Below are 13264 nucleotides of genomic sequence, written 5' to 3'. Positions count from 1 at the left end.
TCTTAAGCGCTTGCATATAAACAGAAATATCTAGAAAAGTACATGATTGTGCAAATCTTACCATTTTACAATACATACATACATACAACACAAAGTAAAATGACACATACAAATAGTTATTAAAAACATTTGCCCATGAAAAGTTTTGTTTCGATTGACATTTTTTCTCATAACTTAGTGTCCTAACAATTTTTCTATCCACACTATAAGCGAAAATACTGGGCAATGCAACAAATACAGCCAATTATAACATATTTTATGTCTAATGTACAGTAACTTCGAACTTGTGTACTATGTATACTATGTTGTGTATAATGAGAAAAGCAACTAAAAAAAAAAACAGTAGGCTACACACCATACAATTAAAGAATTACACAGAACTGGGACACCCACCATTCGCAAAGCACTACTCATCCCCTGAACCTTGCGTGTTTGTTTATTACATATTTAGGTGAATCCAATTATTCTTTTAGCTACCAATAAGAGTGTATGACTTCAACTCAGTTTAATACATTTCACCATGTTTAAATTCAACAGATATTTACAGAGCCCCTTAGAGGACAGGGAGAATTTATTTTCTGAAATAGTTTTTTGTTCCCTCGCAATACCAATCTCTATCGAAAATTAACCATGTTTTTACCATAGCTGAACTTTGGTATTTGTAGTAAAACAAAAATAACCACTGATGTACCATTGTTTTACTCCAGAAACTTGGTTCAACTATATTGTGACAACCACAACCAAAAAAATGTACCTTGACTTGCTACAGTAACCATATTTTAACACTGATATTCGTAGTAAAACCATAGCAATAATACAGGAAAATTAAAACTATATTAATACAATTAATAATTATTCTTCCCCAAAAAAAAAAAAAAAAAAAAAAAAAAAAAGATTACAACCATGGTTTCCACATTCCACCAAACAAAAATTATGATAATTTTCATAAGGGATGGATAAAGCTATTGCGAGGGAACCCAAAGTTTAGAGAGGGAACGCAACACTTTTTGTGAAGGAACGCAAACTGTATTGCTAGGGAATGCAAACCACTGCAAAGTAATGCAAAACTTTTTGTGCGGGAACGCAAAAGTATTGGGAGGGAACACAAAACATATAGTAAGGGAATGCAAACCTTATTGTTAGGGAACGCAAAACTTATTGAGAGAGAATACAAACTTGCAAAGGAACACAAAACTTTTTGTGCCGGAACGCAAAACTATTGCAAGGGAATGCAAACTATTGCTAGGGAACGCAAAACCTTTTGTGAGGGAACCCGAAACTTATTGAGAGCGAATGCAAACTGTTGCAAAGGAACGCAAAATTTTTTGTGCGGGAACGCAAAACTATTGCAAGGGAATGCAAACTATTGCTAGGGAATGCAAAACTTTTTGTGAGGGAACCCGAAACTTATTGAGAGGGAATGCAAACTATTGCAAAGGAACACAAAACATTTTGTGCGGGAACGCAAAACTATTGCTAGGGAACGCAGAATTTATTGAGAGGGAATGCAAACTATTGCAAAGTAATGCAAAACTTTTTATACGGGAACGCAAAACTATTGCAAGGGAAAGCAAACTATTGCGAGGAAATTAGAAACTTTTTGTGAGGGAGTGCAAACTATTGCGAGGGAACGCAAAAACTTTTTGTGAGGGAGCTAAAGAATAAATCACCCCTAAATCACCACAGAAAATGCAAAGAAAAAAATCTCTGCCTGGCCCTACAAATAACATTAGAGAACTTACATATTACAAGGGATATTTTAACAATAACTTCCTTAATTTTCAATAACAGTTCAATATGAAAGATTACAGGTGGTCTATAAAGCTGCTTAGAGACTAAAAGCTGATCTAGGATCAGTTTTTGCAAGTCATGCCTTGATGATTAAAACTCAATGACTACAGCGTCACTTCTGCATTGTCTTATTAGAGAGCCAGCTTTGTACCAGGGAATCTCCACTCTGCCTCAGTGTTTTCACATGATACACACATTTCCTTATCAGGAAGAGGAAAAGCTGTCATCTGACTTCCATTTACAAACACACTCTCATACACACTCACAAACATTGCTTGTTAACTCAGACTCTGTGGTTGTGCATAGCAGTTGCTGGTTGATGTAACATGGAAAGGCCTGAGGCAATTCAATTTTAAATTGAACAGAGAAACAAGGACGAAAACATTTACAGCAATGCAGGCAGACGTTTGTTAGTAGCCAATGAGTGCTAGTGGACTGGAGGCTTACCTGCACCGTAGACTACACCACAGTTTCAACACTACACCCACTAGAACAAGAACCGCAGAGGACTTCCCCATCCAGCACCAACGGCAAAATACAACACCGCTTCCTCTCATTGCCTGTCCAAGCTCCGCCCCACGCAACAGCTCATTGGTTAAACAGGGTGAGTAACAAGGTCTCATAAGGCGAGTAAGGGAATCTTATTGGTTAATGGGTGAGGGAAGAAGAGGGTAAAAAGGAAGTAATGGCAAGGAAATGACTGAGTAATGGAGCTTCCTTTAATCATAGCTTGGCTTATCAACATTCTTAGTTGCATTTAAAAGCACTTTCGTAAAACATATTTTTACCAAAATAGAAAGACTTTTAAAAAAGCGAAATATCAAAAACTTTTATTTGTTACATGAATATAAACCAAAGAACATAAAACATAAAAAACAACTACACTCCAAAAATACAGTTAATTTTTAAATGTTGAATTTAAATAAAACAAAGAAGAATTTTTTTTTTTTTAATAAACAAACATTACTACTCTGCTCAAATGCTTAGTTTGTTTTTACTGCTTTTTTAAAAAAAATCCTGAGTACAATCCAACATTCAGTTCAACATTTACCCAAGTGGATGTAAACAAAAGACTAAAATGCACTAACAAAAACGCAACAATTTTTTGCCATTATTATGCAAGTTGCTCTTTGAAATTCACTTTTTTTTTTAGCTTACAATTTAAAACAAACAAGAAAACAAAACTGGAAAATGTTAAAAAAACATTTAAATATTTGAACAAAATATTCTGATAACCGTACAAAAAAAGCATCTACAATTTGGTAAACAATCGTTCAACGAATGTTTCGCAAGAGTTTCTCAATACATGCGTACAAAACAAACATCAAAAATATGTTAAATAATTGTTCAACTAATGCTCTGCAAGCGTTTCTCCACACCTTCGTACAGCAAAAGCATATACAGTGTGTTAAACATTCCTTCAAAAAACATTTCGCAAGCATTTCTCCGCACTTTCGTACAGCACAAGCACCTGCAATGTGTTAAACATTCGTTCAACTAATGTTTTGCGAACGTTTCGCTCTCTTTCTCTCTCTCTGATGAGAGTATGCTGTACAGAGTTTGTGGGTTTTCAGTGCAGCCCGCTACACAGTCCTGATCTGGGACAAAGTGATAGGATGAAGATGAACGAAGAACATGAGGATGAGGAAGAGTGGAGGAGGCGGGGCTACGTCAGGTTCGTTCTTACCTGATATCGGTCTATGGGGTCTTCCTGTTGTAACTGGCTCTCTCTCAGAGACTGATACTCCTTCTCAAACTTCTTGAGCTTCTTTGTTGGCACCTGGAAAGATAGTGGAAAGCAGAGATGAGTTTTGTGACATGTACACCTTCAAGCTATTAAAGATATGGTCAAGGCTAAGGTCATGGGTTGGTTTCAAAAAGCACAAACTGATAAAATGCATACCACGAATGCACTGTATTTAAAAGAGAAAGATTGAGGAATACTAAAGAGTTGTGGGCATAACTCCAAAAACTATATAAGGTACAGTGGGTGGAATGACATTCCGGGTCACTAAAGACCAGAGGTACACATTAAAGGGTTAAACGTAAATATAGAAGCCAAGACGATCAGCAATGTAATCTTTCATAAACTGGTAGCGTAAAACAGGGCTTGCCAGCTGAGGGTTCACAAACCCCTAGAGGTTCATGATGAAACTGCAAAGGTTTTGTGAAATGTATAATTTTCAAAATAAAATGCGTAAAATAAAAACAAATATTTTACGATAAGGTTCTATTTGCTAACATTAGTACAGTAAATGCATTAGGTATCATGGACTAACAATATATATTTACAGCATTTATTAATCTTGGCTAATGTTAATGAATAAAAATACAATTGTTCATTGTTAGTTCATAATGCATTAACTAATGTTAACGTATTCAACTAAGTTTTAAAATCATATTAGTACATGTAGAAATTAACATAAACCAAGATAAATTGTTAACATTAAAAAAATTAAAATTTAAAATTTTACCCTGACCATATACAGTTGTGCTCAAAAGTTTACATACCCTTGGATAACTGGTAATATATGTACCATTTTTAAAGAAAACATGAGTGAGCAGGCAAAACACATTTCTTTTATTTCTTATGGGATTCATATTCAACTGTAGGTTATAACAGAATGGCACAAGCATAAAACAAAACATGGAAACAAAGAAAAAAATTAATTGACCTCTGTTCAAAATTCTGCATACCCATAGTTCTTAATACTGTGTATTGCCCTCTTTAGCATCAATGACAGCATGCAGTCTTTTGTAATAGTTGTCTATGAGGCCCCAAATTCTTGCAGGTGGTATAGCTGCCCATTTGTCTTGGCAAAATGCCTCCAGGACATGCAAGTCTTTGGTCATCTTGCATGAACTGCACGTTTGAGATCTCCCCAGAGTGGCTCGATGATATTAAGGTCAGGAGACTGTGATGGCCACTCCAGAACCTTCTTCTGCTGTAACCACTGGAGGGTCAACCTGGCCTTGTGCTTAGGGTCATTGTTGTGCTGGAAAGTCCAATGCACAGATTTCGTGCAGAAGAATGCAAATTGTCTGCCAGTATTTTCTGATAACATGCTGCATTCATCTTGCCATCAATTTTCACAAGATTCCCCGTGCCTTTAGAGCTCACACACCTCCAAAACATCAGTGAGCCACCACCATGCTTCACAGTGGGGATGGTATTCTTTTCACTATAGGCCTTGTTGACACTTCTCCAAACATAGCGCTTATGGTTGTGACCATAAAGCTCTATTTTGGTCTCGTCACTCCAAATTACAGTGTGCCAGAAGCTGTGAGGCGTGTCAAATTGTTGTCGGGCATATTGTAACCGGGCTTTTTTGTGGCATTGGCGCAGTAAAGGCTTCTTTCTGGCAACTCGACCATGCAGCTCATTTTTTTTCAAGTATCATCGTACTGTGCTCCTTGAAACAACCACACCGTCTTTTTCCAGAGCAGCCTGTATTTCTCCTGAGGTTACCTGTGGGTTTTTCTTTGTATCCCAAACAATTCTTCTGGCAGTTGTGGCTGAAATCTTTCTTGGTCTACCTGACCTTGGCTTGGTATCAAGAGATCCCCAAATTTTCCACTTCTTAATAAGTGATTGAACAGTACTGACTGGCATTTTCAAGGCTTTGGATATCTTTTTATATCCTTTTCCATCTTTATAAAGTTCCATTACCTTGTTACGCAGGTCTTTTGACAGTTCTTTTCAGCTCCCCATGGCTCAGTATCTAGCCTGCTCAGTGCATCCACGTGAGAGCTAACAAACTCACTGACTATTTATATACAGACATTAATTGCAAATTAAAAAGCCACAGGTGTGGGAAATTAACCTTTAATTGCCATTTAAACCTGTGTGTGTCACCTTGTGTGTCTGTAACAAGGCCAAACATTCAAGGGTATGTCAACTTTTGATCAGGGCCATTTGGGTGATTTCTGTTATCAATATGATTAAAAAAGGAGCCAAACAACTATGTGATAATAAATGGCTTCATATGATCACTATCCTTAAATAAAAGACAGTTGTTTTTTTTAATGATCAGTCATATTTTCAAAATCAATGCCAAAATGTCAAAATTTCTGCCAGGGTATGCAAACTTTTGAGCACAACTGTATAAAATATAAGTCAAGACTTTTATTATTCATAATATTTATAGAAAAGTTAGAAAATTACTTGAAATATCAGGGCGTATTTCCAAATAAATAATTTAGATAAGTTCAGCTGACAAAAAAGGCTTGTGAGAGGATTTTTTGAAAGCCATAATTAAAAGCCATAAAATAGTTGTTATTGTAAAAATAATCTGTGGTGTCACATTGCTGTGCCACTAATACAAGATTAAGATACAAGACAATAATAAAATGTGTGAAAATGAATGCACACTGCTATGAGATGTAAAAACAAAACTGGATGACAACTCTTCCTTCACCTCGGTAATCTAAAGAAATTAAAAAAACAACGATACTTTAACAGAGCTACATTATTTTTGTCATTTGTTCTTAACTGAGTCCAGTATCTCAGTAAAATGACAGATAACCATGTGGATAAATCCTATAAACATGATCCAAAAATATCTCAGGAGCCTTTAAAAGCGCAGTGCCCCTGTCCGTTCCTATGGCAACATAGCCAGAGTTACTATGGTATATCTAAAGATGGAGCATGCTCAGTGGAGCAAGTCCTAAGGGGCTCTTCCTCATCCACTGCTTTATTACAATTTTCCTACAGCAGATATGGGATCAGATTCCTTAAAGCCTTTCATTATAAGAAGGCTTCAAAGATTGAAACTTATTGGAAAGAAGAAATGTTTACAGACACTGCAATAGTGTTTTCAAGTGAAACAAACAGCCGTTTGGGGTTTCCACACAAGTTTGTAAAAAGGGTTGACATGTTTGTAAGAGAAGTATTCAGCACTCTTTTCTTACCAAGGATTAAGTAAGCTTTTTTAAGTATTTGTTTTTTGATCTAAACATACTTAAAACAAGATACACTTAAGCAAAATGAAGCAAGACATTAAAAGTAATATTCTGGGTTCAATACAAGTTAAGCTCAATGGACAGCATTTGTGGCATAACACTGATTACCACAAAAATGTATTTGGACTAGCTCCTCCATTTCTTTATAAAAAAAAAAAAAAAAAAAAAAAAATATCTGGGTTCCAGTGAGGCACTTACAATTGAAGTGAAAGTTATAGCCAATTTTACAATTTCGCTGCCAGGACGATGTAGTCAACAAACCCTAAAAAGACTGTAAAAAGAATGATTTAAACAACTTTACAGCTCAAATACATGAGTTTTAACAGAAGAATTCATGTAAATGCTTTTATAAAATGATAACTGTCCTCATTCACTTCCATTGTAAGTGGAATCCACTCTAACCTTGATTATTGCTTTTTTTTAAAGGATGGACGAGTCAAAATATATATATATATATATATATATATTTTTGGTAATTAACATTATGCAACAAATGCTGTTGATTGAGCTGAATATGTATTGAGCCCGAAATATTCCTTTAAGTCTTGTTTACAGAGAAATAAGAATAAAACAAGAAAACTATTTGCCAATGGTTTAAGAAATCTAAACTTGCTTTCTCTTTGAAATAAAAGTTATTTTTATACCCCATTGGCAAATAGATTTTTTTTGTCTCAAACATCAACCTCACCAAATTTTGTATGATTTATTTGAACACAAGACTTAATATCTTACGATCATTGTGTGTTTGGAGGACATGTTTTACCACTACAGGTGCATCTCAATAAATTAGAATGTCGTGGAAAAGTTCATTTATTTCAGTAATTCAACTCAAATTGTGAAACTCGTGTATTAAATAAATTCAATGCACACAGACTGAAGTAGTTTAAGTCTTTGGTTCTTTTAATTGTGATGATTTTGGCTCACATTTAACAAAAACCCACCAATTCACTATCTCAACAAATTAGAATATGGTGACATGCCAATCAGCTAATCAACTCAAAACACCTGCAAAGGTTTCCTGAGCCTTCAAAATGGTCTCTCAGTTTGGTTCACTAGGCTACACAATCATGGGGAAGACTGCTGATCTGACAGTTGTCCAGAAGACAATCATTGACACACTTCACAAGGAGGGTAAGACACAAACATTCATTGCCAAAGAAGCTGGCTGTTCACAGAGTGCTGTATCCAAGCATGTTAACAGAAAGTTGAGTGGAAGGAAAAAGTGTGGAAGAAAAAGATGCACAACCAACCGAGAGAACCGCAGCCTTATGAGGATTGTCAAGCAAAATCGATTCAAGAATTTGGGTGAACTTCACAAGGAATGGACTGAGGCTGGGGTCAAGGCATCAAGAGCCACCACACACAGACATGTCAAGGAATTTGGCTACAGTTGTCGTATTGCTCTTGTTAAGCCACTCCTGAACCACAGACAACGTCAGAGGCGTCTTACCTGGGCTAAGGAGAAGAAGAACTGGACTGTTGCCCAGTGGTCCAAAGTCCTCTTTTCAGATGAGAGCAAATTATGTATTTCATTTGGAAACCAAGGTCCTAGAGTCTGGAGGAAGGGTGGAGAAGCTCATAGCCCAAGTTGCTTGAAGTCCAGTGTTAAGTTTCCACAGTCTGTGATGATTTGGGGTGCAATGTCATCTGCTGATGTTGGTCCATTGTGTTTTTTGAAAACCAAAGTCACTGCACCCGTTTACCAAGAAATTTTGGAGCACTTCATGCTTCCTTCTGCTGACCAGCTTTTTAAAGATGCTGATTTCATTTTCCAGCAGGATTTGGCACCTGCCCACACTGCCAAAAGCACCAAAAGTGGTTAAATGCCCATGGTGTTGGTGTGCTTAACTGGCCAGCAAACTCACCAGACCTATGGGGTATTGTCAAGAGGAAAATGAGAAACAAGAGACCAAAAAATGCAGATGAGCTGAAGGCCACTGTCAGAGAAACCTGGGCTTCCATACCACCTCAGCAGTGCCACAAACTGATCACCTCCATGCCACGCCGAATTGAGGCAGTAATTAAAGCAAAAGGAGCCCCTACCAAGTATTGAGTACATATACAGTAAATGAACATACTTTCCAGAAGGCCAACAATTCACTAAAAATGTTTTTTTTATTGGTCTTATGATGTATTCTAATTTGTTGAGATAGTGAATTGGTGGGTTTTTGTTAAATGTGAGCCAAAATCATCACAATTAAAAGAACCAAAGACTTAAATTACTTCAGTCTGTGTGCATTGAATTTATTTAATACACAAGTTTCACAATTTGAGTTGAATTACTGAAATAAATTATCTTTTCCACGACATTCTAATTTACTGAGATGCACCTGTATGTGTTGTCAATAATAGAGAGGAGAAATCGCAAAAAATCATTTTCTTACTGGTGTCTTTGGCTTGTTTTCCAGTAAAAATATCTAAATATCCTTCAATCTAGATTTACAAATTAAGCAAAATAATATTTTGCAATTTCTCCTCTCTATTATTGACAACACATAGTGGTAATGACAAAACATGTCCTCCAAACACACAAAGATCCATTGAATGGACATTTGTTGGATAACATTTAGGAAACCATCTTATCTGTAACAGCATCACCTCTCCTGAACAGCAGCTCATTGTTGAATGTCTTCCATGTCCCCATACAGTGTGTCTGAACTCTGACCTCTTTGAATGAAGGAGGGGTCTGCTGACCACACAAAAGCTGGCTGTATTCACAGACCCAGTAGACTAAGGACACTTGAGATGAGAGTCAGCAGAGCGACAAACATGTTTTGTTCAAGTGTTTGAACAATTGGTTTTATCACGGAAGCCACATTTTTTGTGAAGTTGTAATGACGACGTTTTTTTGGTTTGAAGCTTGGGTAAGTTAACTTCTCAATATGTAAAAAAGGGAAGGTGTAGGCCAAGCACTTTTGCCTCTGTTACTGCACAAAGTGTTCACTGTGCTGTTTGAGGAATGTGAAGATGATACAAACTCTTCAGAACACGGTGTACAGGGATGAGAAGGAAACAACTGATTTGAAATATCAGAAGTTAAGTCCGCAATGCTACAGCGTTGGTGGTGGCTACCAAGGTGTTGCTGTAGTTCTTACTGAGGTTGATAAGGTGTTCTAAAATATTTTTGGTACGTTGATATTAGGTTGCCAGGGTGTTCTGGGTGGTTGCTAGGGCATTGTTAGGTGGCTGCCTACTATTCCAAGTCAAAAGAGCCCACCTCCAAGTCTTTTTAATTCTCTGGTCCATAGATATGGCTTGGATGCCTCCTATAATCATCCGCCAGGTGAAAATCATACACCTAAATGCTCAATAAAAATAATATAAATAGTGAATAGTAATAGCACACCTCTTCTCAACAAACCGCTCGATGTCCGTAGCACAAACTGTGTGGGAAACGTTATGCACCAAATATGATATTTAGGGTTAGGGGTTTGTTCAAATCTTTCACCCAAAGTATGAGCAAGAGCAATAGTGATGCAAACATCACTCAGTAGACTCAATAGACTCAGTCCGGATATGTCGCATAGCCACAGACCACAAAATGACACACTGAAATGGCAAACCTCACATGGAACTAAAGCTCTCAGCACAAACGTTAAACTATGGTTTTACACTTGCATTGATATGTATACGGAAAGTTTGTGAGGGAGGTTTCATGGAACTTCGTTAAAACACATTTGGTACCTATGACAAAGCTACAGGTACATTCTCACTCAGCGAGTAAAGAGTTAGTATATACACAAAACACCTACACAGGTACTTAAATTATGAGTAGATTAACTCGACTTTCCATTCAAGTTTAACACTAAAACGTGCAATTTCTCACCACCTCTTTCTCAAAGGTATATATACTTAAAAACGCCACAGAAAGTGAGCTCTGCTTTGTTCATTGAAATTCGTTACACCAGGGCTTTTACAGAAACAAATGTTTGAATATTCAGGTCACTAGGCTCATCTGGATATTCAAAATATCTACACTGGGGGAAAAAAGGAGTCACAGCATGCAAAATTGCATTAAAGGTCCAATGGCTTGCTCCTGAACTGAACCTTATTACCAACACACACACATAGTTCTCCAAAAAATGCCAACTTGGAGCCAAAAATAAGGACATAACTGAGTAAATTGTAGAGCCTCGTAATTTCGTTACAGGACCTTTCTCTAACAGAAATTTCACCAAGCGGGAAGACAGTGTGAGACAGTTTTAAAAGAACATGTTATCTATTAAAAAACATGGGCTACTGCTGTCTTATACAACAAGCTTAAAGGTTATAAAGTCCAAACATGCTTTAACTAACAAACAAACTTATTTTCTTGTGGCTTGAAGGTAAAGACAGTTGATTGAACGAGACCTACCACTGGCTTTGGTTTGGAGTTGGCCACCAGATTAGCAAAGATGTCCTCCTCGTAGATCTGATTGATAACATGTGCGTCGTAAGCCACCGTTATAGACACTTCCTGCATCATCTTGGCAAAGAGTGCATGTACAGCTGAGGAGTACTGAGCAAGACAGGTGAGTTTCAAGAAATAAGAGAGGGAGGAAGGAGGAGGAGTGGAAAGAGTGCTGACTCTTTGACAAGTCTGTTGAGACTGGGCAGTTGACAGTCTCCTACGTATAAGAGCCAGCCCCTTGAGGCAGGAAATAAATGCAGGGGGGCAGGACCATGGAGGAACTCACACACAACACACCTGATTTTGTCTTCCACTACTTTCTCAGGTAGCTAGTGTTTTTGCCAAGCTCAAGGATCATGTAACCCTTCTAAATCTTCCAATGAACTGACACTCAAAGGTTTGTTTTATCCGCTTACAATGAATTCCAGAATTCACAAATGTTGCTGCTTATACAGCGTGCAAAGGGATGATATTCACCCCCACAGTCTCGTGGGACTAAGTTCAGTCACAGTGGTAGTTACCACTGGAAACAGAACAAGTGACAAGGGCGACGAAAGAGAGGTAGGGGAAGTTTGGGTTTGTCAGACAAACCACAATGACTAAATTTCTGATGCACCGCTGCCCTTTTCGCTGCGCTCACATGGGTGACAGGAAGGGGGCCTCTAAAGCTATACTTCGGTTTTCCACTTGGCACTATGTCTTCACATAAAGCAAGTTTCGTCATCAGTGCAGTACTGTCCGCCTGCAGCCCAGTTTTTCTAGACATGACAGTCTGCCATCTGTGCGTGTCATCTGCACATATACCTGGTGTTGACTGTACTAAAGAGAATCACAAAGCAGCTGAAGTATGCATACATCAAACGGGTCCCTACGGGCTTGCCATCAAAATAGCTTAATTTGAAAGGCTGAGTGCTCGACAGTGTGCGAGATGTCACAGCAAACAGAAAAACTAATTTTCCTGCGCAGAAAATCCCAAGCTCAATTCAAAGAATTGAAGCTCCACTGTTCCTGGTTTAATAAGTATCCAAATGCAAATATCTAAAAAGATGCAGCCAAGGTTTAGAGATGGCATGTTGTGGATTACTTTGCAGTCAACTGATTCCAATTCTGAATAATTCAGAGGCAATTTCCACTTTCGAAGCATGTCTCTGTTGTCAAGAGGATGTGAAATTTGGTACTCCGTTCATAATCCAGTGAGGGGAAGTTAGTACAGCTTGTGCTTTCGCCATCAGAGTAAGCAGGTGCCGGTGAATTCCATCAACCCCATAAGCTCATTAACTGGTGAAATGATCCTCTTTAAATGTACACCAATTCAAAGAGAAAAAACTGGCATGCATTTCCACCTCTCTTGAACATGTGATTGGATGAAAATTTTCCATTCAGGGGGTGGTAGAAGTAATCTCTTGGAGGCACATTATGTATGTGTATTGTGTGTGGCTTCCAGGTCTGATATGAAGACATAGCACAAGGGTTCCTGTCCTTGCCAAACAGTCTCCTCCCTCCCTACCGTCACACTGAGACATTGTCTCTAGGGAAAAATCCTCCACACGACATCCCCGTACACTGACAAATGGCAGAATCTTCTAGAAATCAGCTAAAAACAGTGTAAAAATACACCAAGTGAGAATAAGAGTATAAAAATAACAAAACTGTGCAAGTTTTGAGGTTGATTGGCAAATCAAAAAGCAGTTTAAACATCTCACTTGTCTTTTGCCCACTTCAGCGCTCACATCTAACAGAACATTTTCTCATTGATCAGCTGCCATGCTTACCTTTCACTCTTGTTTGCAGAAGATAAAGAGGAAAGTGTGACTACGTACACATACGCACAGGTACACATTCACACGGACACTGGGAGCCCGCGTCAATAAGGCGTGGTCACACAGATGCTGTCTGTTTACCAACAGCAATGCAGAACTGATTTACCCAGAAAATCCAGCTACAAAATTTCAAAATAAGACTGATAAAACAGCATGATGTGATTATGTTCATCTCTTTGAAGGCACTCTTTCGAGAAGAAGTCCATAGTTAAGATTAAGCACAACGTAACTTTTTTTTGGAGATGTTGTGATGGTGTAAATACTACAGATTTTTCCTAGTAAAAGCACCATCCAAGTAAAG

General features: G+C 37.8%; 1 protein-coding gene across 9 annotated transcripts in view; it reads right to left on the bottom strand.

Annotated features, from left to right (window-relative positions):
- The window catches only part of LOC127438412 (rab GTPase-activating protein 1-like), a 131227-nt gene that overhangs the window by 9096 nt on the left and 108867 nt on the right, over positions 1 to 13264 (bottom strand). For 4 of the 9 annotated variants that reach the window (XM_051693978.1, XM_051693981.1, XM_051693980.1 and 1 more), the window contains one exon: positions 3479 to 3571. In XM_051693978.1, coding sequence (XP_051549938.1) covers positions 3479 to 3571 — 93 coding nt within the window. Of the gene's footprint in view, positions 1 to 1286; positions 3390 to 3478; positions 3572 to 11107; positions 12582 to 13264 lie in introns of those variants that run through there. The other 5 variants (XM_051693986.1, XM_051693987.1, XM_051693985.1 and 2 more) reach the window with 5 other exon arrangements.

Source organism: Myxocyprinus asiaticus, chromosome 49 (assembly GCF_019703515.2).
Source record: "Myxocyprinus asiaticus isolate MX2 ecotype Aquarium Trade chromosome 49, UBuf_Myxa_2, whole genome shotgun sequence".
Lineage (NCBI taxonomy): Eukaryota > Metazoa > Chordata > Actinopteri > Cypriniformes > Catostomidae > Myxocyprinus > Myxocyprinus asiaticus.
Note: the sequence above shows the minus strand (reverse complement) of the source record. Positions and strands in the feature narration are given on the sequence as shown.